The 23,187-nt window shown below is 40.5% G+C and overlaps 7 protein-coding genes across 8 annotated transcripts; 2 read left to right on the forward strand and 5 right to left on the reverse strand.

Moving 5' to 3' along the window:
• Positions 1–215: 215 nt before the first annotated feature.
• On the reverse strand, positions 216–11,980 carry LOC133842790 (chromosomal serine/threonine-protein kinase JIL-1). 2 transcript variants are annotated; one of them, XM_062276042.1, is made up of 8 exons: positions 11,155–11,980; positions 9,542–10,642; positions 6,279–6,347; positions 6,075–6,208; positions 4,449–4,533; positions 3,569–4,380; positions 3,058–3,509; positions 216–2,961 (listed from the first exon to the last, which is right to left on the reverse strand). In XM_062276042.1, the coding sequence occupies exons 2-8, from the start codon at positions 10,572–10,574 to the stop codon at positions 1,716–1,718; spliced, it is 3,831 nt and encodes a 1,276-aa protein (XP_062132026.1). In that variant the 5' UTR covers positions 10,575–10,642; positions 11,155–11,980; the 3' UTR covers positions 216–1,715. The 2 variants fall into 2 exon arrangements, with proteins under 2 accessions (XP_062132026.1, XP_062132024.1); XM_062276040.1 differs by having other exon boundaries at positions 9,542–10,724.
• A 543-nt stretch (positions 11,981–12,523) lies between these two features.
• LOC133842795 (iodotyrosine deiodinase) lies at positions 12,524–13,517 on the reverse strand. Its single transcript, XM_062276048.1, has 2 exons — positions 13,365–13,517; positions 12,524–13,308 (listed from the first exon to the last, which is right to left on the reverse strand). Exons 1-2 carry the CDS (start codon positions 13,507–13,509, stop codon positions 12,602–12,604), a joined length of 852 nt encoding a protein of 283 aa, XP_062132032.1. The 5' UTR covers positions 13,510–13,517; the 3' UTR covers positions 12,524–12,601.
• Positions 13,518–13,650: 133 nt separating this feature from the next.
• LOC133842794 (uncharacterized) lies at positions 13,651–15,655 on the reverse strand. The gene has a single exon (XM_062276047.1). The coding sequence runs from the start codon at positions 15,472–15,474 to the stop codon at positions 13,651–13,653; it is 1,824 nt and encodes a 607-aa protein (XP_062132031.1). The 5' UTR covers positions 15,475–15,655.
• Positions 15,656–16,688: 1,033 nt separating this feature from the next.
• Positions 16,689–17,351, reverse strand: LOC133842797 (CCAAT/enhancer-binding protein gamma). Its single transcript, XM_062276050.1, has 2 exons — positions 17,221–17,351; positions 16,689–17,138 (listed from the first exon to the last, which is right to left on the reverse strand). The coding sequence occupies exons 1-2, from the start codon at positions 17,329–17,331 to the stop codon at positions 16,878–16,880; spliced, it is 372 nt and encodes a 123-aa protein (XP_062132034.1). The 5' UTR covers positions 17,332–17,351; the 3' UTR covers positions 16,689–16,877.
• LOC133842798 (uncharacterized) lies at positions 16,752–17,864 on the forward strand. Its single transcript, XM_062276051.1, has 2 exons — positions 16,752–16,800; positions 17,313–17,864. Exons 1-2 carry the CDS (start codon positions 16,752–16,754, stop codon positions 17,360–17,362), a joined length of 99 nt encoding a protein of 32 aa, XP_062132035.1. The 3' UTR covers positions 17,363–17,864.
• A 36-nt stretch (positions 17,865–17,900) lies between these two features.
• On the forward strand, positions 17,901–20,259 carry LOC133842796 (nedd8-activating enzyme E1 regulatory subunit). The gene is made up of 6 exons (XM_062276049.1): positions 17,901–18,059; positions 18,120–18,284; positions 18,344–18,989; positions 19,041–19,374; positions 19,774–20,022; positions 20,085–20,259. The coding sequence occupies exons 1-6, from the start codon at positions 17,989–17,991 to the stop codon at positions 20,195–20,197; spliced, it is 1,578 nt and encodes a 525-aa protein (XP_062132033.1). The 5' UTR covers positions 17,901–17,988; the 3' UTR covers positions 20,198–20,259.
• A 677-nt stretch (positions 20,260–20,936) lies between these two features.
• On the reverse strand, positions 20,937–21,984 carry LOC133844751 (collagenase-like). The gene is made up of 2 exons (XM_062278904.1): positions 21,697–21,984; positions 20,937–21,638 (listed from the first exon to the last, which is right to left on the reverse strand). The coding sequence occupies exons 1-2, from the start codon at positions 21,951–21,953 to the stop codon at positions 21,092–21,094; spliced, it is 804 nt and encodes a 267-aa protein (XP_062134888.1). The 5' UTR covers positions 21,954–21,984; the 3' UTR covers positions 20,937–21,091.
• Positions 21,985–23,187: the final 1,203 nt, after the last annotated feature.

The raw sequence follows: 23,187 nt of genomic DNA on the forward strand, positions 1-23,187 counted from the left end.
TTCTATCGTACACATATGCTTCAATGATATATCGTATGCAGCAAAAGATATTTTCCATTTGATTGTTTTATGTTATTCTCAAAACTCCCCCTTCCTTGTGTGTTGTCCGTGTGAGTTTTGTTTATAACTTAAATATATTGATTTAACTTACTTTATTTCTACAATAATATGAGGGGAAGCTTAAGAGTTTATTGCTTCACTTGTAAAAAACTATCTGTGTGTGTGGTTCTTTGATTATTACAATTAATTTAACCCAGTATTTTGTATTTTGGCTTCCACTTAAACAGTAATTAATATACTTGATTTTGTTATTATTACTGTTTTTGTTTATTTGGAGTTTTGGTTAAACATTTTCGTATTTGTTTTTCTTCGTTTTGTCTAAGGCAACTTGTTAAAAGGCAACTTTAATATATTAAATGTTGGGACTCCTCTTGCTCTTTCCACTTTCTCTCTACAGATTAGAAGATATGTCTGTGTTTGTGTGTGTGTGTGTGGGGAAATCATAAAGAAAATAATGTAAATCATTCATTATTGTAAATATTTGTATTTTTAAAAATTTTATTTCAATTCAATTCATACATTTACTTTTTGAGGCGCTAAAAATTTCATATTTCTAACAAAATAAGCGGCATAAAACGCAAGTTAACAATGAGGAGAAATATTAATAAAATTAATTAATTATGTGTATTGTATTGTATCTGAAGAATAGAAAATATAAGAGCTACTTGCACTTTATATGCATTACTTTTTTTTTACCTCTGTTCTTAGTTCTTGTGGGTTAACAATAATTTGTAAACTTAACGTAGAGCACAACTTAAAGCGTATTATCTATATTATTATTATTATTATTCTATTATTCTCACTTTATATGTATTTTTATATATGTGTGTGTATGCGTATCGTCTATATATATATATTTATATACTAACTCCGCAAAAGCATTTTTATGCGATTCAAAAATTTTTAAAATTTCGCACTTGCCAAACATTGCGTATTGTATTTGTTTGGTGTTTTATTTCCTGAACTTTTTACACAAAAAAATACGCTAAATTAAATTAGAAGAAAACAAAAAATGTTCTAAAAAAAACAACGAGCGTGTCGCGTTTATGAGGGAAATGTAGGTTTGTGTGGGGATTTCTTTACTTTTGTGTGACTGTGTGTGTGTGTGTGTGTAGGGTGGGTGTTAATATTTCAAAAGTCAAAATACAACTTAGACTGTATGTCCTTAGAATATAACAACGGCTAAATCTCTATTGATAACAGGATCTTTGGTGCTGCGCCTTGATCCATTTTACGCCCACATTCTCTCCGCTTTTCACATTTGCTCTCCTTAATTGCTAACTATACAATACAATGCAGATTTGTGTGTGTCTATACTCCTATATGGTTGCCAATTGGCCGCGTCGTAGGCGTCTCATGGTCCTCGTTCTCGTTCTCGTTCTTGTCGTCGTCCTTGTCCTTGTCCTCGTCACTTCACTATCGGTCTGTCGTCAGCTGCACAGCTTCGTCCACTGTCCACTTGTCGCCGCCGCGAGCATCGCTTGCAATTGCCGTTGCTCCTCCGTTGTCTCTGCGTCAAGCTTCGCCTGCTCTTCATCCTCATCTTCATCTTCATAAACATCCTCAACAACCTCCTCTTCGTCCTCATCCTCGGTCTTCACGTCCAGCAGATCCACAACGATTGCTGCCGCCGCCGCAAACTTTCCACGCAGTCGTCAGTCAAATACATAACGCTGTCGCAGCGCACGCGCTCTTTCCGGCTGGACACGTGTTGGCGCCCTTGCCACTTTCGGCTGCCTCGCTTTGCGCTTGGCCGGCGGTCGTGGTCGTGGAAATATCAGTGGCTTCTCGTAGGCCTCGTCCAGGAGTTCGGTTTTGATGGTGGGCACACAGTAGACACGTCGCTGCTTCTTGAAACGCTGCTTCAGCACCTGCTGCACACCATTGAGCAGCAGACAAAAGTGCCGCCAGCTGGCGCGCGTCTTGCGCAGGTTGCCCTTCACCTTTTTGAAGCCCTGCAGATCATCCAGCGGCCGCGGTGACTTGGCTCTCCTCGGTTGTCGATGCTGCTGCAGGTCCGCCTCCACCGTCGGTGGCAGCTGTTGCATCAGCAGATACAGCCCGGCCTTGGTATCCTCTGGCTCTGGCGGCGTGCCCGCCGTTTGCCGCAGTTCGGTGCGACGTTGTTGTCGCGTCCGTGGACGTTGCTCCCCGTCAATACGCAGCGGCGGCACAGCTGCTGGTGGCAACATTTGCGTTGGCGGCTCGGCGACAAATGCCTCGCCTTCAAACTGCGGCTGAGGTGGCGGCGGCAGTTCTACGTAGTACTCGTCAGGCAGTCGCAATGGTGGCGCATTCTCATCGAAGCCCAGGAAATCGGTGAGTTCCGCAAAGTCGGGATCAAACACCTCCTGCACAATCAAATCATCATCCTCGTGGTGATGTGGCAGTTGTTGTTCGTCTGTCGCGGTGACTAACTTGGCTGGCATCTCGATTGCGGGCTGCTCCATGGTGTCCTCGCTGAGATCGACAACCACTTGCTCGGGCAGTGGCACAATGTCCACATCGGGATCGCTGGCCGGCTGCTGTTGTTGCATCCACTCGCTGTCGAGTATGTCGCTCAACTGCGGCCGATTCGCTGGATCCTTCTGCAGGCACCAGCTGACCAATTGCTTGAACTGCGGACTCGCGTTGAGCCAACGATGCGAGGTCTGATTGAAGGTCTCCTTCTCCATGCGCTTGCGCAGCTTGTGATGTGCCTCGGGATTGTGATCATTGTCGCCGCGATACATGCGATATGGCGCATGACCCACCAGCATCATGTAGAGCGTGGCACCCAGGCCATAAATGTCCACGGCTGGCGAATAGGTGACCACATTGGGATCCTTGAGCAGCTCTGGTGGCGCATAGTCCAAAGTGTAGCGCGGCTTGTCGCGCCAGCTCTGGAACTTGCTGTTGTAGCTGCAAAGGCGAAGAACAAAACGTTATACTGATACTGATCGATCAAAGTAATCTCCCCCCTATATCCCCGTAATATGGAATTAAATGAAAACTCACCACGCATTGCCAAAGTCGACCAGCCTAACATCCATGCAATCGCGACTTACAAACATGATATTCTCGGGCTTGAGGTCTCCGTGAATGAAATGCTTGGAGTGCACATACTGTATCGCTTCGACCAGTTGCACAAAGATCTCGCGGCACACGTCCTCATCGAGCTTCTTGGTTTGCAAATAGACGGCCAACTCCTCGCCACACAAGCACTCTGTAATGATCCACACCTCGCACTTGTCCCGGAACGCGCCATGATAGTTGACTATGCGCTCATGACCGTGCTTGTCCAACGCACACGAGGTGAGCGCATCCACCTCGGAGATGCGGAACTTGGACAGCGGTATCACCTTGGCCATAAACACAATCTCCACGTCAATCACAAAATAACATGTGCCATTGGCACCACGCGTATGGCGAGAACCAAGCGTGAAATCATCGGGTCGACAAGGAATATTCTGCAAGATGAATGCAAGAATTAAATATGCTGTTTGATAGTTACGTCGTCATAACTCACCTGCAGATCCGGATTGCAGTACTCGATCTGACAATGATTGTCGCGACGCATTTGCTCCAAATGCTCGGGCGCCACATAAGTGTAACCACGGAACAATTGGATGCGTGCAGGGGGCGCATCACACTCGGGATCCTCAGGCGTCTGATCTGTGAATTCGCTGCTGAAGTTTTGCACATCGTCCTCGGCAGTAAGGGTTGGTTTGTACGGAGCCTTTCGACGTTTGCTGCGCAACTCCTGCCAATTGATGCCGTTAAAGAATGGATGATCCTTAATTTCGCTAGCATCACGATGATTGCCACCCAGCCGACGCTTGGGATTCTTCTCGAGCATCTTGATGACAAAGTCGCGTGCCTGAGGACTGAATGATGATGGGATCAGCGGCTGCTCCTTTTGTATGCGTCTGGAGATCTCCGATTGTTGACTTTGCCCATCCGAGGTGGCAAATGGTGAGGCACCGGTGAGTAGCTCAAACGTCAGTACTCCCACCGACCACCAGTCGACGGCACTGTCGTGTCCTGGCGGCCCAGTGCGTATAATCTCCGGCGCCATGTACTCCAAGGTGCCACAAAAGCTGTGCGCACGATAGTCGTACTCCGCCGTGAGTATCTTGGACAGACCGAAGTCGGAGAGCACAATGTGACCGTCGGCATCGAGCAGAATGTTCTCCAGCTTAATGTCGCGATAGATAATGCCCAGCTGATGCAACTGCTCCAGTGCCAAAACTACTTCGGCTATGTAGACGCGAACGCGAGCTTCCTCGAAATATTCCGCATGATAAATATGCATAAAAAGCTCTCCACCACTGGCGTAGTCTGCGAAATACAACGAGATTAGTAAAGTTATCGAAAATGCAGCGAATCAAATCTTTTGTATATCTTACCCAGCACTAAATACAGCTTTGACGATGACTGAAATGCGTAATGCAAGCCGACCAGGAACGGACTACGCTGCACAGCCTCCAAAACCTAAAAATGGCATACAAATCATTTAATTATTCGTTCGATTAATTATTTAGAAATATGTACATTTTTCTAATTGTTTTATATCGATTACTGTACAAGCGGCGCGTTAATCGATAATCTTTTGTTTGTCTGTTTTGCTGCTGGCGTTCGGCTTTAGCGGCCATCTTGTTTATTTACTTATTATTTTTTTGCGGCAACGTTCGCTCGATGTTATTGTTTGGGGGATTTTTTTGTTGTTGCTAGGCCTTGCCGATTGTATAGATAACTGTACAAAACAGCTGTTTTAGCCACATCCCTCCAGCACAATAAAATACCCTAGCACTGCATATTGCCCCATATGTATGTATGCATGTATTTCCCCTGCGATGCTTAATAAATATAAATGATGGATTTTTCAAATTTGCATGTCTTCTTATGTACATACATGACTACTGAACAACGCAATATACACTCATGAAATGTAATTTTTGTATGCCTTTGCAAACAACAATTTATTGTTTATTGTCATGCATAGCGAAATATTGATCTTGTGCATGAAAGTAAAAAGATTTCTGTGCGCGCCATTTATTTTCATATTGAACTTATTTACACTTCTTTCTCTTTGTATTTTGGAGCATAGACAATTGGTAAGCATCTCTGTTGTGCTTTTTTGGCGTTTAACTTTCACATTTTATATTTTGACAAAACCGACAGTTAAAAGCGTAAGCAGGAAATTCATATAGAATGTATAAATGTATGTGCGTTCAACAGAGCCGGCATCCACTTCCCCCGCTCTTTGTATTTTGTGCTACAACAATCTGGGTTAGTAGCACAGTCGTCATAGTCATCGTTATGTACCTTGAAATACATTGTAAGTGTATTACAAGTGCGTAAGAGCGAGATAGTTACATTGATACAATGAACGCACTCTCTGTTAAAGCATTTAACATTATTCGGCCAAACGATGCCCTTGTGTGTATGCATGTGTGTTATCTGGCTGTATGACCAACACTCTCACTCCTGCTACACCTGTTTGCAGTTATTTAACCAAGTTTTGCATTAGCTTTTCTATTTTCAATGCCGCCTACCTCTGAACCGGTCGTGATTGAATGCATACATACACACAAATACATCCATCTATACATGCATGTAGTTGTAGTAGATCAGCTAGCTCTCAACTAGCTCTCTCGCTCTCTTCGGTTCTTTCTCTTGTTGGCATCCCGTTAGCTTTTTGCCGGTGCAACAAGTTGAGCGAGCTTACACACATACACTTGTATGTGTGTCACGAGCACGTTTGGATTCTCACTAAATTTTTTTTTGGCTACATTTGCTTTTGGCTCTCCCTCTCTCTCTTTTTTAGTGTCTGCTTTTTCTTCTGCTTTTAGTGTACGTGCATCAGACGAAGGTTTCATTTCAATTAGCTTCGCTTTTCGATCGTGTGATTAGCACACGTTTTTACCCGTCATTGAAAGGGTCTGCTTACGTTGATATGTATAAACATACATACATATGAATGTGTGGGTATTTCTTGTACTCTTTACATTCATTCTTCTTATTTCACTTACCACACGCTCCGTTTTTGTATGCTCAGCCGTTTTGCGCTTTTGCACTACGGTGATCTTATTGAGCACTTTCATCGCATACAGTTTGCCAGCATCGTGCCTGGTCAGCTTTCGTACCAAAAACACGCGTCCATAAGCTAAGTATAAAAATGGAAAGATATTAATTAGTATATATATATTGTATTTTTATTGGTAATAAATACTTACCGCCCGTGCCAAGCACGCGAATTATTTTAAAATCATTCAAGCTCACTTGCTCATCGCTGTACAGTTTGACTGAAATACAAAAGATAAAAATAGAATGCAATGGAATTGATTAGCATATGCACATAGCATAATTGAAAATAAGAGGCAATAACTAGTAACAAAAACACACTGTGAAAGCATCATCTAAAATCAATACACAACATTTTCTCACACACATGTCAAGTACTATAGAGACTGAAAAAGAGAGCAGAAGCTATGAAGAGCGTGAAACTATTCGATTGCTTGTTTTGTACTTGTTTGACACATGTGATTAGCATTATCACAATTAAGTAGCGACGCAGCACGTGCGACTCTTTTACAAGCAACGATTACGCTCTGTTATTAACATACTCACACACAATTCTGCATACATACACACTTTTGCATACATTCTGCAAATGAAGAACAACAACAATAATCAGTATCGGGCGCCATTGCAGCAGGTGGCTGACCCACTGAGAGCGCAAAGTGTATGTGTATGTGCAAGAAGAGCAATACACTGCGCAGCAGCCAATCAAATCAGGCCTGTTAACCAGCTCTGCTCTCTCCTCCTGCCTGCTACACAGGCTTATCGGTTCATTGGCCCTGTCTAGAATTTTTGGCAATTTTCAGACGACATTACATATACGAGTAGAATAATATCGCTATTGAAAAATATGAAATACATTGCGACCAATCAAGCCTCTGTATATTTACCATAAAATTCCCGAGTGATTAATACGTTTATTTCTTTACTCCTAGGCACACAAAAAGTAGGGTATTTGACGAATAAGTACAGTAGTATTTGACAGTCTGCGTCGGCCTTAGAGTAGAGAGCACCAACAAGTGAAAGAGATAGAGCGACAGTGAGTTGAATGCCATTGCTGGACATTTGTCCTTGAACCTGTGGCCTTTTTGGCTTCGTCGAATTTCATTCGAAACACTCATTTCAGCAGAAACACGATTAGTGATGTACACACAAATACATATAAAATGTACATCTGTCATTACGAAAGGAACGTGGAGTAATAATCAAACTGTGAATAGATGTAATTTCTACAACAGAATTTAAATGTTAGATTGTTTATTCTCGGTGCATTGACATAAGACAACAGCAGGTTAATGAAATCACCTTGCTTGCTAATTGTTGCATTAAACCAGTTACATATTATATGTATATAATAAATATATATACTTCATTTCGGAAATTCAAGTTGCTAAACACGCGACGTAAATTTACTTTAGCGAATTCATTTTGAGTTTTTTAAAGGGTGCATTGAACCCTGTGTAGTAAGCTCTTTCCTTCTTAGGTGACGTAGGCGGTATAAATATTAAAAAAACACAAAACAAAAAATAATTCTTTTGAATGGCGAACAAATTTATTGATCCAACAAGCAGTAAGAGTAGTAGGAACAAGAAAACCTTAAATCGAATCGAGCTGCTTATGTATATGCTCTATTATAAGCGCGCTGATAAAGAAATGCACTAGAATTCTTATCATTGTTTATTACGACTACACGGTATAGGGAAAGGCTGGGGCAGAAAATAGCTAGTTCACAACACAGAACTAAACCAAAATAATTGCAATGCTAAACAATAATAAAACTGCAACGAGATCAACACGATACTTTATGTATGAAAACTTGTTTTATTTTTTCCGTTTTTAATTGCTATCAAAATGGCCATCAAAAATTGCACATTTCACAAAATAAAATGATATTCATACATATGTATGTATTTGTATTTTATAATTGTTAGTACATTTTATTTTTAAACTGCAAAAGCATACAACAAGCGGGCAAGCAAATTATGACCTTGAGCGACAAGTGTATTTTTTTAGTTGCCTCCTAAATTGTGTTTAACCACAAAATGTGTTTTTTATTTTGATATAATCCTAAAATATGATAAACAGCTGCAAAGTGAAATTCATTAGGCTTGTTTTATCATCATTGGTTTACGAGTTATGCTAAATGAACACACGCAACATTCCTTTAGTGATAAGCAGATCTATGTTAATGATCTGTTAGCATATTCAAAATGTTTAACGTAAGTTAGATGTGATCGTCAAATTGGGAGTGCGATGCTGTACACACCACAGAATGGGCCCAACAGCTGTCTTAATGTCTGGCGCACGCACACAAACGCACAGAGCCGTTACAGAGAGAGAATGAGAGCGTTCTCTCACTCTCATGCTGTGGAAGGGAAGATCTGGCAAACGCATGATAACAGAAAATGCATTTGCGAAAAGGGAAGTTTAGTGGAGAGAATGTCGGTTTGTTTTGTTATCTTCGCGTCATGTTTCCACTTATGCTCAAAAGGTAAATAACAAATTGTCAATTAGGCATAAAAGCTAACGTATTTATCATATTCTATGTATGCATTTGTTGCTGGGTAAATTGCAGTGCCAAGTTCAAGTAAATCAATTGCCTATATACACATGTACAACACACACATTCATACACTCAGTCACAAATATTACAACACCAGACACCAAAGGCATGCATAGACACAGCCAACGAAACGTCATGTCCGATTGTCGTTGTGTGGTGAGTTAAGGTGAGTTGAGTTTATTTTTGGGGTGAATTGCAGCAGGCGAACAACGCACAAACAGCCAGCCAAATAGCAATACGCTAAGTATGTCAAGGTTGAATGCATATGCCCCACTTTTGAAAGGAGTGCGAGAGAGGACGTGGACGAGGTCATTGCATTGACCACCGCTCGCAACCATCTCAACTTTCTAGCCTAGGTCAGACGACAACGTCACCGGCCGCTTATCAGTTTCAAGCACGAACATTATTCTTAGAAAGAATAACACTTCCCAGAAAGAATAACATTTCCAAGGAACATAAAAATTTTACATAAGACAATAAGACAAATATAATATAACAAATCGAATTAAGCTACACTAAAGTTGCTTATCTGAGTTAAATACGAGTTCTGATTGCTTTTGAAAATGAAATAAACAAATAGTTGAATTTAAAAGAAAATCACATATGGAAAGTTGCTCTATAAAATGTTTAAATTATCTTCAAAAATAATATAGTAAAGTCTTTGTGAAATTCAACTATTACACCATTATTAAAACTTAAAACACGAGACAAATAAACAAATAACTGAATGGGGCCAATAAAAGAGTAAATTTTAGGATAATTCTAAAACTAACTATACAGATCTATCCGCAAAATATTTAAAAAGACAGCACTGTTCGTTTTGAATGCTAATGAATTGGAATTTCTTCTACTCACCATAGGAACGCAAGTCCGTCACGTTCTCTAAATCCCGCTGATGCGCCTCGTTTTCGAGATCCAGTGGATTGGTGTTGCTTGTGGGAAAAGTGTATGTGGATGGTGATGTGTTGTTGGCAGCTGCTGCTGCCTCTGCTGCCGCCGCCGCTGCTGCTGCCGCGGCTGCTGCGGCCGCTGCATTGTTGTTGGTTTTATTATTGGGATGCCTTAAAGTGCTGCTGCTGCTGCTCGCAGCTGAGGCGGTGACTGTAGCGGGGGCGGGGGCAGGTGCTGTTGACTCATGGATCTCCAAGTCGCTGTCCTCCTCCGATTCTTGGTCATAATATTCGGCACATTCATCGTTCTCCTCCTCGCTGTCCGCATCCGAAATGCAAACGACTTCCGGCGATGCGATTGGTTCATTTGTCGGTGACGCTGGCGAGGCTGGCGAGGGGGGTGTTGGTATGGTGGATATGTTATTACGGTAACTGTATTCCACAGTTGTGCCTGTTGTTGTTGTTGTTGTTTCTGGATTTGTATTAGAGCTTGGCTTCTTCTTGTTGATGTTATTGTGATATGGGCGCACATTGTTGTTGGTCTTTTTGCTGTTATTGTTGTTATTATTGTAGTTAACAGTTTTGCTGTTATTGTTGTGACGTTGTTGTTGTTGTTGCCCAGTCGATGAGCTTGACGCTGAGCTGGGGGAACTCGAGATGGCAGTCGACGATGCTTCCGTCAACTTGACATGCTTGCTGTTGTTGCTGCTGCTGATGCCATTGGTCAAGTGCTGCTGCTGTTGTTGTTGTCGTTGTTGCGATTCATCGTCGCTTTGCCGCCGACGCTTTGTCGACGTTTTCCCACTTCCATTACCATTTGTTGTCGCGTGTCCATTGATGTGTTCCATCATTTTTTCAATATCCTCTCGCGGAGGCGGCGCTGCTGGCAGCGGAGGTTTACGTCTGCTTTTCGTGTTTTTATTGCTGCTGCTACTAACGATTTCGCACTGATTGCGCTGGAGTTGTTGTTGTGGCTGTTGCTTCTGTAGACGACTCATGTTTGTCTGCAGCAATTTTGTTTACTGTTACTACTACGTATTATGCCTTACGTAGTCAATAAGAGTGGCTGTTAATTGATATATTATAACTGTTTAGGTTGGCTGCAGCTGATTAACAACATCATATTGAGCTGATGGAGCGAAAGAGAGCTGTAAAGAGAGCAAAAAGCAAAGGGACGAATAGTTTTACGCTCTCTTTCTCGCTCTCTCTCCCCCGTCAGTCAACTGACAATATGGTACAGTTTGGTCTAGAGATGAGCGCGTGTATGCGATGATTACAAACTCACTTCACTGTATTCATTTAACAATAGGAATGCTTATGAACTTATGTGCAAAACGATAAATCGATTACGATAATTACACGGGTGCAATACATCTATGTATTTCAATAACTTTCAACACTTTATTCTTATATCTGTATATTTTCAAATTGATTATTTATTAATATTCAAGCACATTCTATGCTTTTTTATTTACACGTAAGCACGAACACGTCACGCTCCCATCTCTAGTACAGTTTAGACACAAGCACCGACTAAAAAACTTTGCATGAACTACAACAACAAACATTACAACTCACCTCTCAAGGCGACAATACAAAAGGCGCAAAAGTGTCGGCAATAATAATTTAGCCCAATTATTATGTTTGTATTCGTTTTAAGTATAAAACGTTTCGATAATGAAGGGTTTTGTGTTTAAAGATATCATTTAAACATATGTATATATTGTATTTTTTTAAAGCCCTGGCTTAAATATTATTCAACCATTTGTTAATACAAATTTTGTGAATTATCACGAATTTCATCGATTACGTTTTGCGCTTGCTCTTCGTATGCACTATATTTTTTGATTTGCCTCTTTCTTACTCACACTCTCACACGCACACTCGCAGGCGTTTTTCGGCTACGTTTCACGTTTGTTTTGTTTTGACTTGCAGATTCTCTGGAGTGCAATAAGTGCGACTTATTTTAAATTCCAATTGACGATAAAATCGATCTCGTCGGAAATAAAAACCTTATAGTATTTGTTGTAGACATATGTATATATATAAATATATCTATGTATAATATGTGTGTGGTTTTTACAAGTTTTTACCGCCGCTTTCTACTTTATATGCACACACACGCACTTGAGCACACACACAAACCAACACCAATGCGGCGCGACGCTCTTTGCCATCTGCTTTGCACTCTCATTCTTTCCCACTTATTTGCTGCTGCTGTTGCATCGACAGTAACGCACACGTTTATGATTATTCGAAATGTATCTGCAAGCCCGCATTTTGTTTAAACGATTGCAAGTGCACATAACTTTCAACAATTTAGTAACATTTATTTATTTATTCACTCGGTTCTCTAGTTATTTTGCTAAATTCCCCGACGGCGCCACCGAACACATTGAAGTTATTTATAAAATGACTCGCTGCAAACGTTACCGCATCTTCCATCTGAAAATGTATTAATTTGCGTCGAAAATATACCATTTATACTATCGCTGTTTTGAAATAGCCTTTTGTATGATTTTTACAAGCAAACCACTATATTATTCATTACTTAAATTTAAAATCGATGCATTTTAATAGTTAAAATTCAAAGTCGAAAAAGAATTGACTAAGAATGGAACTTCTACTTTGAATACCAAAATCTTACATTTCCATTTCTTTGGTCACTCATGCCTATTGAGGGAATATCGATAGGTAAACCCTTATTTTGTGAACAATCGAATCAAACTGAATTAATTTAATTTTTATATAATAATACATTGCAGAAAAAAAATAGAAATAACATCTGCATGTAGGTCCACAAATTAAGAATTGATCGTGACTGACAATTATATCTATGTATATCTAGAACCTCAAATTAAACATTGATCGTGACTGACAGTTACAGCTGTTTTGTCAGCAGTCACAATAGTCGATATCGACGAGCCACCACTATTAATTCAAATACTTTTCTTTTTGTAGCTGGGCTATGGAGCTGAATTTAATTAAATTAACTGAGATTTAAAGTGAGCGCATCGAAATGTAATTAATATTTCACCATGATGTCTTCAAAACACTTGCGTTCCAAGTCTGGTACCTTGCAGTCTTCGGCTGCATAACCAACTGCTAGCAAAATTAAAAGTTTCTCGTTTGCCGGGCGATCGAGCAAACGCCGCAGGGCGGGTCCACAATTTAAGGGCGTGGTGACCAGCGAACAGAGCCCAGCTGCTTGCAAGGCGCAGAGCAGCATACCAGCTGCTATCGAAGTGGATATCTCATTATAATAGTGCAGTTTCTTACGCCCATCCGCCGTCAATCCGTGCGTCTGCTTAAAGATCAGAATGAGATATGGAGCATCACTAAGATACGGCTTTGTGGACGTTGTTTGCAGTGGTCGCAGATCCGTCACCCACTGTGCATGCATGCGTTGGCTGTAGTTAATATACTCCTCCTGCTCCACTATCTGCCGCACCGTCTGCTTGATTTCCGAATCTACGATCACACAAAACGTCCAGGGTTCGGTGTGGGCGCCACTTGGTGCTGTGCCCGCCGCACGTATGCAATCTTCAATGACCTCCTGCGATGGCTGCTTGTGTGGATTGAAGGCACGTACGCTACGACGTCCACGCATGAGCTCGTAGAAGCGTCTGGCGCCATTGGGATTAAGACTCTGGCCCGGCACAAAGAGAATATGCGGCTTCTCCTCCAAAGCGGGCTGCAAGTCATCATCGGCAGTTGACTGAGGAAAGTTAACTGAAGTGGACAACGTTATTAATACACAACAATAGTAGACTGATTAGTGTTTTTACCTGCAATATCTTCTTCGCCTTCCAATTCCTTTTTAATCACTCGTCTTCTTTGTCTTAGGTATGTGATGGTCAACGCCAGAAGCACTCCTAGCGCTATAGTGGGCCAATGCTGCAGCAACTTGGAGCTGTTGAGCAACGCTTCCATCTTCGCTTGCAGTTGTTGAGAAACTGTCCAAAAGATAAGCACAAATGTCGCTTTAACTTTCGCTTATCGCTCTCCCACAAAACTTGGTCAGGGACGTCGATCAGCTGATCCAACTGATAACGTAAGAAATGGAAGGCGCTCTCAGTGCTTGCAGCAGTAGGGACAACGTGTGGCATTCGCTGGACAGGGGATGCGTTGTATAGGAGTCGCCTCCCGGTTGATGAGACAATTGGTTGTCGCTAAACAACTGCAATGCTGTTTCTGCGCCTGCGATTCTCTTCGACCAGCTGACGAAGACTCTAGGCTTTTGCATGCAGTTGGATCGGTTTTGCTGTGAATCATGTTGCGTTTTTGCACCTCACGCAGTATTTCAATGATGCGCCACTTGGCATCGTAGTAGATGAAATCCGGCGATGCACTCAGCTCTATTTTAATCATCTCACACAACATATTCAGTTGCTCTTGATTGCCCGGATAGGTTGGTTGCGATTGCTGTGATGGTCTTCGCTGCTGTTGCTGCAGCAGGCTTGTTTTTGCACTCTGACTATCGGAATAGTACGAGTTGACCTGATATGGGGCACGATCTACGCTGCCGCGATGAACTGAAGTTGAGGCTTGAGATGATCTAGTTGATTGCACAGATTTCCTTGTGTCTAGAGGTTCTTGAGATTTGCCGCTTGATAGATCTGATTTCCAGGATAGTCGCTTATTGGAGGAATCTCGCCTGGCTTCAAGGCTGCCCTGCTCTGACAATTCTGTTGAACCTTTCTGCTGAGCTGGCGTTTTTTTGCCAAAAGAGAATTGCTTATGTGACGCATCTTTGTGATCGGATTTGGACTTCTGTGCCGCATGTTGCTCTTCGGTTAGCGACTTTCTTGGCGCATCGTGATGATCGGTTATTGACTTCCTTGGCGCATCGTGATGATCGGTTATTGACTTCCTTGGCGCATCGTGATGATCGGTTATTGACTTTCTTGGCGCATCGTGATGATCGGTTATTGACTTCCTTGGCGCATCGTGATGCTCGGTTATTGACTTCCTTGGCGTATCGTGATGCTCTTCCACGGTCTTGCCATTTTTTGCCATCTCCTCACTATGCCTTGATAATCGCTTCTGCGGCGATGAGGCAGTTTCTGGATCTGGCTTCTCAGGCAATGTTTGCTTGGCATCCAAGACAGCAGGAGGCTTCTCTTTCGGCACTAAATCGTCCTCGCTCTTGGCATTCTTCTTGGTCTGCTTCTTCTTGCCGAAGAAAAAACATTTACCAGCTGACGAGCGATTAAGATGCTCTCCAATCAAGTCATCGCCGCTGGACATAATGCGATCAGTGCCATCAGAGGTGCAACTATTGTACGAGATGAAGTCGTCTGTGCAGGTTTCCTTTGGCGGTAAATAAGCTGCACTGTCCCAACTAAAGCGTAGAAAAGGCACCAAGAATAGAAATTCATTGTAATATTTGATGGATGGCTTCAATAGTTCGCCAAATCTTCGATAGCCATTCTCAATAACGATATATTCGCGTTCGAAGAGCAGACGCAGCTCATGAATGTAGCTCTGGATCTCTTGGCATGTTTTGCTCGGAAAGAAGCTGGAAATTTTTGCGTAGCTTGAATCCTCACAATTGGAATCGCCATAATCGGGATGATTGGGATTATAGAGGTTCTCTTGGCTTTGGTAGAGTCGTATCAGCTTGCGTTTATCATGATTGGTTAAGGATGAACTTGAACGTATTTTAATACGACTTATTTGAGACACTTTCCGCTGATTGGTCTTTGTTTTCCGCTTGAATCGCGGCAGGAAAGGTAAAATCTTGAAGAAGCTGCGAATTCCATGTTTTTTGTGAGATTGATCACTAGTAGATCTGGATATGTCTTCGGCACTCTTGACTGGCTTCGACTGGCTGCTTGTGGTCTTGGATATCATTGCGGAAGGCCTGGAAGAGTTTTGTTTGCGTTTTTGTGCCATCTTCGGCAATGCGGCGTTTCAGCAAATAGATGTTCGAGTTGCTTTGCAATTTGGGTACGTAGTTCTGTGAAGGCAGCAGCATAATTACTTATTATTTATATTTTAATTTTTATAACACGCTACAAATAAAATAAACATTTAAAATTTGAAACACATAAAATTTGAAATGGCTGCCGTTACATGTAGAGTAGAAACTGCTTATCGATTGAAAGTTCATAGCAGCATTGATCGAAAGGGATAGCAAAAAATCGATGTCTTAGCTCTGTAAAGTCTGCGTTAACAACAAACGCATGGTGTTAAACTCTGTTAACTGGCCATGGGAAAATGACAATGATGTGGTTAGTGTAATATATTTATTTTGGATTAAAATACTGGAGTACTTTTGAAATACTTTTTAAGGTACTTCGCTTCAATCTGCTGTTGCCAATTTTTCCTTTATGTTATCAGTATTTTGCATATTTCGAAAATAAATCTGAGCAGCTCGTAGTAAAGTGGATTGTTTCTGGATAATAATAAATTATCAAATAAAGAACAAACTGAAATATAAATTTATATCAAATTTTTTCGGAAGCACCGCTGTTTGCAAATGCAAAATCGATTTCTTTAAACATTGATCAATCGATTTTGTTATCGATGTTTTCCTCATCTCTAACAACAATAATAAATAAATAAAGCAACAACAACAACAAACATACAACAATAAGTTACGTGAAAATATAAATGGAAATACGAGAAAAAAGCTAAATGACATGGTCAAATGCCACATACGTGAATCAGACAAATTGTTGTAAGCACACACTCGACGTCAATTAAATTGAAAATAGAGTTTGCTGTGCTTTCATTCGGGCATGTGACGTTTCCTCCATTCAAATTCAGGCAGCAACAACAGTTTTATTAAATTGCTGGCAAAACGCACCGGGGGTGCTAATTACATGGTTAACGAACAGAAATTGTCAGTTGAAAATTTGCTCGTTTTAAGAGCACATAAAAATAGTTAACTATAAATAAAAATAATACACGCCCGGCAGTAATTTAGCACAAAAAAGATAGTGCAGACTAAATTTGAACGTTTACCAATACACTCGCACATGCAGACATACACATACTTACATGAAAAGTGCAATAAATCAATGCCCTGCTGCCAGAAGGCGGAAGTGAGTGACCAAAGCAAAGCAAAGCAACAACAATAACAAAGAAAACAAGACTGAAGCGGCTGGAGGCAAACAGATAAGAACTTTTAATTACATTTCTGCATTACAACTTGGAGGATAAACAAAATGGATGAGGTTTTCTCATTGCACATGGAAAAGCTCGATGTCTACGATGGTTAGTATCGTATATACATAAATATGCTTAAAAATATGTGAATAATATTAAGTAAATAAGTATTAATTGTTCGTTCGTCATTTTATATCCGAAACGGGGTCGTCGTCGTTCCTTCTATTGTCGTCAGCGTATTCGGGGTTATTCAAGATCTCGTCTATAAGGCGATCCTGTTCCTCGTTCTTGCGACCGTTTATGATCATTTTACGCAGTACATTAATATGATTCTTTTCCAATTTGATGCTTTGCGTCAGTTTGATGTTCTCTTCCTTTAGCTTTTCTATGCGCTTCTTACGCTCCACAGCCGATTGTCGTGTCTTCTCACGCGTGCGCTGCACCGCCTATAAAATTAAAAATATATATAGAAATTACAGCCAGATGCTATTTTGGGTCTGTTGTTATTTGTTGCTTCTGCTCACTTACCTCATTATTCTTCTTTCTTTTCAACTTGTATGCGGGATCCTCTGACTGTGGACTTGTCTCACCGCTTGCGCTGCCTCTTGACGTTCCTGCAGTACTTCTCCTGGCCGGCATTCTCTCGGTGATAATTTTAATATGTATTTAATTTAAATGCTATTTTATTTCCAAGCACGACAAAAATGTAGCCCAACAAATGCAATGTCGTTGTGAAATTACAACGCGAATGATGTACCAAAGCGTAATTTGTAAAACATATGTGGCGAACTAGTGTTGAAAAACGAGCAACACGGCTGCTAGAGATGCGGTATTAATATACAATTAATCTACCAAGTTGAATGTACTAACAAAAACAAAAAATAATTTTAGCATCATTTATGTACAATAGTTAAAGAAAGAAATTAATCGTTAGTAACCTCCAACAACAATTATGGTTTTGCTCAGAACTTGGTATTATTTTTGCCGTTATGTTAGACAACTCTATAAGTTAATACAATTTGTTTGTAAAGACTGATTTCTTGTATGTAGTTGATTAAGAAGATCCGCAAATTTAACGAAATAAATTTTACAATACAGAAGCTAAACAAAAACCGATGTGAATAATGTGAAATGTAAAACGTATTATTTAATAAATAATGTTTTGAATATTATACCTCTTTTGAATTCGTTCTTTTTTGTGCGATAAAAAAAACTTATCGATAAAACAGTGTGTAGCTTTTTGCAACACTTGTTTTACTATTGCAATTTTTTATTTGGCAACCGGCACTTTGTAAAATGTCTTCGCCCGCTCCACCCAAATCACCGGAATTATCCGATAAAAGCAAAAAATATGATAGACAAATCAGGTAACTATCAGCACATATATAAGTGTCAAATGCAATTAATGCCAAGAACTTGCAATACAGACTATGGGGCGAACACGGACAAACATTGCTGGAGGCGGCCACAATTTGTTTGGTTAATGTGACGGCTGTGGGCTGTGAGGTGGCCAAAGGACTCGTGTTGCCTGGAATTGGTGGCTTCACCATAGCCGATGGCAGCACCGTAAAGGAGGAAGACTTAGGCAACAAGTAAGGAAAAAATAAAGTCCAATTTAGTTCACTGTTAATTATTAAAAGCTTGCGTATAGTTTCTTCTTAGACAGTAGCCATTTGGGGCAATCCAAAGCTTTGGCCTGCAAGCAATTGCTACAGGAACTCAATCCCGATGTGGATGGCGATTATGTGGACGAGAGTGTGGACTACATTCTGGCGAATCGTCCCAATTTCTTTGATAGTTTCAATTTGGTAATTGCCTCCAATCTAAATGAGCAATCATTGCTGCTGCTGGCGAATCGTTTGTGGGAATCCAATGTGCCCTTTGTCTATTGCCGTTCCCTGGGTATGCTGGGCACCATTCGCCTGCAATTGAAGGAGCATTGTGTGGTCGAAGCGCACCCAGACAATCGTCAATACGATTTGCGCTTGGAGCAACCATTTGAAGCGTTGCACGATCATTTGGAAGCCACAGAAGTGACCAATAAAGTGCCATGGCTGTTGGTGCTCTACAAATATTTGAAGGTTTGGCAGAAACAGCAAGGCGACGGACGACAGGCGCCCACCAATTACAAAGAGAAGACAAAGCTACGTGAAGCAATCAGAGAGGAGATGAAATCGGATGAGGAGAACTATGAGGAGGCAATCAAGGCAGTAAACACAGCATTTGGCGCTGGTGTGGTGCCCAGTTCGCTCAAGGCCATATTCGAGGATGATGCCTGCGAGCAGCTGCATAAAAAGGTAGAGTAGCAGAAGCAAAAGTGTTCTTAACAATATTTTATGATTATCCAGAGTGACGTTTTCTGGATTATGGCCAAGGCATTGAAGCATTTTGTGGTGGAGGAGAACAAGGGGCTGCTGCCACTGGCAGGCGTGCTGCCTGATATGACAGCCAACACAGACTCTTACATTGCCCTGCAGCATATCTATCGGCAACAAGCTTTGCAGGATGCAGATCAGGTCTATCACAAATGCCAGGACTATCTCAAGCAGCTGTCTCTGCCAGCAGACAGCATAGATGAACGCACTGTGCGTTTGCTGTGCCGCGAAGCGTCGGGTTTGGCTATCCTCCGAGGCACACGCATTGCCGATGAGTACGAGAAGAGCTGTCGCCTGCTGCCCTTAGGTATGTATGAAATAATGATTGTATTCAACGAGTTTGTTTCAAATATGTTTTGAAATCACAGCTGGTTGTTGTCATCGGTAAGCATTAGTTGAAATACTCGCTATAGTAGAGTTTCTGACAAATTTTAATTTATTTTGAATTTGAGTAGGAGTTTTGAAAGGAGTAGGAGAAATCTGTTATTATATTGTCTTCCTAGCTGTATCTATTGTTGAAATATGGTTGAGCGGTATAACTGGTTGTTGTCTTTATTAAGCATCCTTTAATTGTCCGTTAAATTTTTATAAATCTTTTAACACGGTCGAAAATTTGAATTTATCAGTTTTGCGTTAATACCATATTACTTATCAATAAGTATAAGTATGTATATATAATCATCGCTTTTATTTTTGATATCTACAGTGGAGGACAATGAACTACAGGGCACTTTAACCGCCTACAACTTTGCCCTGCGCGCCTATGAGCGTTTCCTCAGCGAGTGCGGCAGCATTCCCGGCGAATGTGCCGTCGAACAGGACATCGGACGTCTCAAGAGCATTGCCAGCAAAATGCTCAATGATCTGGGCTTGCATGTGAACCTCAGCGATGATGTGCTCCATGAGATTTGTCGCTATGGTGGCGCCGAGCTGCATGCGGTCTCTGCTTTCATTGGTAAATGTGCTTAGATTGCTTATGGCTTTCCACAATTTATATTTTTGTTTTCGCTTTTGCAGGTGGTTGTGCGGCCCAGGAGGTTATCAAGATCATTACCAAACAATACAAACCAATTGATAATACATTTATCTACAATGCTATTAGCACTGAAAGTGTCACGTTGAAGTTGTAAAACAATTCCAGTTCCCTATTGTAATAATTGTTTGAATATTAAATTCACCTGTGAAGACTTAATATTTATGGGCTTGAGTTCTGACTATCCAACTGAACGGTGACATTATCAGCACTAAAAAAAAGTAGGAATTTTATGAATCATTTCATTCAAAACTTTTCCACTTACTCGACTGTGCAGCTGCCGGCTGTCAAGACCCAACGGCGATCAATCAAAGAGCCGCCGCAGTAAGCACGTTCTTGGTCTTTCTGCATCAAAAGTCTGACTTGATAGGGAAATTGACAGGGCAAAGCATTATGCTCGTGGATGTTGCCAATATTGGAACTATTATCAATTTCAGGTTGATCTTGATAAGTCGATGTCGAGACATATGCCATGGTCAAAGCAAATACAAGGAACTCCTGCATGTTGTCGTCCTCTGAATACAATAAGAGTAAAAATTGAATCCAATTTGTGTATTTGTACTGCAATTTTAACAAAACATACTAATTTATGTGACTCACATGGCTTTTTTTTCAGTTTTAGCTTTTGCTGAAAAAATCAGCTCGGGGGGAAAAGCTTCGCTTATCAGCTGCAAGTTCAAATTTGAGCTGTTAACGCCTTATACATCGTAAATCGTAACACTCATAATATATTTAAACATGAAGAAAATTATTTTTATTTCGGTTAATATTGAATAATACTTTAATAACTATTAATTATTTATTTATTTATGTATTTATTTTCTTGTTATTTACTAACATAGTTTAATTTAAGTTAGCTAGTATAATATTAGTTTTTTGGAATAAGTATATCCGCTTTAATTCGAATTCTAATCTTGGAATCGAGCATTACCCAGATTTTTTTATTAAAATTTAAAATATACTAATTTGAACATTTTGATTTGTTATCAGATTACAAAGGCAGACCGGTATGGCGCTTAATCCATTTGAGGAATCTAGTTACGCGGGTGAAGCCATTGGGGCTAGCGCAATTGTCCGGTAGGAAGGACGCTATTCCGACCTGAACACTACTGTTCGATATCACCAATGGGCTACCACCGTCGCCGTCGCAAAAAGATATTTTCGAGTCGGAAGTGCAGATTTCGAAAGACTTAATGGTGGCAAAAGTATCACTGCATCTTTTGTTGTTAATTATCTTTACTGTACCGTACTGAAGTATTTTGGAAAATGTGGTAGAATCTTTCGATGTTGTTCCCCAGCCGGTAACGATAGCCTCAGAACCAGCGTAAGTCTTATAGCGTGGTTGAATTTTCGGTAGCTCGACAGGTTTAATGTATTCTGAGTATTCCATGTATGGAATTCTGATAAGTGAGATGTCGTTTAATTTATAATAATCATCCCAATCTTTGTGGACGATTATGTATTTTGATTTGATTAAGAATTTCACCAGGAAATCAGAACTTTCAATGCCTCCCAAGAACACTTCGACAGAATCGGCACTTGAAAAAATTAATATTATGAAGTTACAGTAATTTTTTGAAAACTTTTTTCATTTACCCGCTCGTGCATTGGGCGGCAGTCAGGACCCAATTGTGGCTAATCAACGAACCACTGCATTGGAAATATTTTTTGCCTTCCTTGATAGATAGTTTGACTTGATAGGGAAACTGACGGGGCGAAGCGTTATGTCCGTTGATGATTTCAACATTGGAAATATCCTGTAGCTCATTATGATGATAAATCTCGGGTTTATCTTGATGAACCGATGCCGAGACGTAGACCAAGGCCAAACCAAATACAACGAGCACTTTCATGTTCAACCGTTTTGAGGACTATGAGAGTAACTAATTTTACCAACGCCTTTTATATCATGTCGTAGGTAGGGATGACTTATCGCTGGAATGTTAATTTTAGCAATATCAGCTAAACATACATTGGCAAACCCACATAATCGACAAAAATGTGTATAAATAAATATAAAATTACATAATACCTCTAATAATAAACATATGGGTAATTCTCCAGAAACTGCAACCGCTGCCAAAAAATTCAAAGTCTATAAAAGTATGTTTTCTTCACATTTTATTATAGGGAAAATATTAGATTTAACTAATATAAGCGGTTTTTACATTTACTCTCAACACATTTTCAAATATTTCAATGCAAAGTCGAAGATGAGCAAAAGTTCTGTTTTGAACATTTATATTATCGCTAAAGTTCGATATCTCTATCTAATACATAGTTGTAGAAATATGCGTTTTCAAATAGAACAGAGAGATGCGGATATGGCAATAGCGATCATTCTGTTGTTGTGACGTAAAGATAATTTTTAAGAAATTTAAATAATTGAAATTTAAGAAATATCAAAAGGCCTAAATTTGAAAGACGCGTTAAGTGTCTAACGGCGCCTAAAGCAACAGGCATTGAATTCGGCCTTAAAGTTTGCTAGGTTTAAATCGAGATTGATTTTGTTGTAGGTAGTCCCTAAAAGTATGTTAGACTTAAGCCAGATTAAGTTTTGTTTTATCCAGGGCCTGAAAGTATGCCCTTCTTCTAACTCGAAATGAGGTCTTAGTTAGCCTCTATTGTGCTTCCAAAAAATAGGCTTATTTAGTCTGTCGAATTAGCTTAAACTGCTGTTAAGCTGAACTTAAAGTTGTACGTTAAATCTGCAGTTAAGCCGAGCTTACACTAGTACAATAAAGCTACTGTTAAGCTGACTTTGAAGTTGTGCATCGGTTTCATTTGAAAGCTCAGCTTTGACGTTTGCGACTGCTGCACCAGCTTCAGCGCGGCCAACTTAACATTAGCCGGTTCGGGTTTTATTATTTTTCTGGTGCAAAATTTAAGCCAATTTTAAATTTTAAGGCATCGAGCCCTGGTAAAAGAAAAGTTTTATTAAGTCGGTATAGGCTTCAGTTTTTATAATAGTTGGTTTTGCAGGATTGTTTTATTCCTTTTTGTGAGACCTTGCTTCTTGGCTTATTGGAGCGCCTGTCGAAACAGACAGCCATTTTGCTTCGTCGAAGGCATCAGTCTCTTGCGGCC

This window comes from Drosophila sulfurigaster, chromosome 3 (assembly GCF_023558435.1).
Source record: "Drosophila sulfurigaster albostrigata strain 15112-1811.04 chromosome 3, ASM2355843v2, whole genome shotgun sequence".
Taxonomy (NCBI): Eukaryota; Metazoa; Arthropoda; class Insecta; order Diptera; family Drosophilidae; genus Drosophila; species Drosophila sulfurigaster.

What these genes read in the sequence shown, in the direction of transcription:
- LOC133842790 (XM_062276042.1), bottom strand. Translation starts at nt 10,574, where the DNA reads ATGAGTCGTCTACAGAAGCAACAGCCACAACAACAACTCCAGCGCAAT. An exon ending in ATACAAAAACGGAGCGTGTG is followed by an intron (nt 4,534 to 6,074) that starts GTAAGTGAAATA and finishes TGCCATTTTTAG; the next exon opens with GTTTTGGAGGCTGTGCAGCG. An exon ending in AAAGCTGTATTTAGTGCTGG is followed by an intron (nt 4,381 to 4,448) that starts GTAAGATATACA and finishes TGTATTTCGCAG; the next exon opens with ACTACGCCAGTGGTGGAGAG.
- LOC133842797 (XM_062276050.1), bottom strand. Translation starts at nt 17,331, where the DNA reads ATGCCGGCCAGGAGAAGTACTGCAGGAACGTCAAGAGGCAGCGCAAGC. An exon ending in AAAGAAAGAAGAATAATGAG is followed by an intron (nt 17,139 to 17,220) that starts GTAAGTGAGCAG and finishes TTAATTTTATAG; the next exon opens with GCGGTGCAGCGCACGCGTGA.
- LOC133844751 (XM_062278904.1), bottom strand. Translation starts at nt 21,953, where the DNA reads ATGAAAGTGCTCGTTGTATTTGGTTTGGCCTTGGTCTACGTCTCGGCA. An exon ending in GCCGCCCAATGCACGAGCGG is followed by an intron (nt 21,639 to 21,696) that starts GTAAATGAAAAA and finishes AATTTTTTCAAG; the next exon opens with TGCCGATTCTGTCGAAGTGT.
- LOC133842796 (XM_062276049.1), top strand. Translation starts at nt 17,989, where the DNA reads ATGTCTTCGCCCGCTCCACCCAAATCACCGGAATTATCCGATAAAAGC. An exon ending in AAATATGATAGACAAATCAG is followed by an intron (nt 18,060 to 18,119) that starts GTAACTATCAGC and finishes CTTGCAATACAG; the next exon opens with ACTATGGGGCGAACACGGAC. An exon ending in GCGAGCAGCTGCATAAAAAG is followed by an intron (nt 18,990 to 19,040) that starts GTAGAGTAGCAG and finishes ATGATTATCCAG; the next exon opens with AGTGACGTTTTCTGGATTAT.
- LOC133842798 (XM_062276051.1), top strand. Translation starts at nt 16,752, where the DNA reads ATGGATGAGGTTTTCTCATTGCACATGGAAAAGCTCGATGTCTACGAT. An exon ending in AAAGCTCGATGTCTACGATG is followed by an intron (nt 16,801 to 17,312) that starts GTTAGTATCGTA and finishes ACGTTCCTGCAG; the next exon opens with TACTTCTCCTGGCCGGCATT.
- LOC133842795 (XM_062276048.1), bottom strand. Translation starts at nt 13,509, where the DNA reads ATGGAAGCGTTGCTCAACAGCTCCAAGTTGCTGCAGCATTGGCCCACT. An exon ending in AGGCGAAGAAGATATTGCAG is followed by an intron (nt 13,309 to 13,364) that starts GTAAAAACACTA and finishes TGTCCACTTCAG; the next exon opens with TTAACTTTCCTCAGTCAACT.
- LOC133842794 (XM_062276047.1), bottom strand. Translation starts at nt 15,474, where the DNA reads ATGGCACAAAAACGCAAACAAAACTCTTCCAGGCCTTCCGCAATGATA.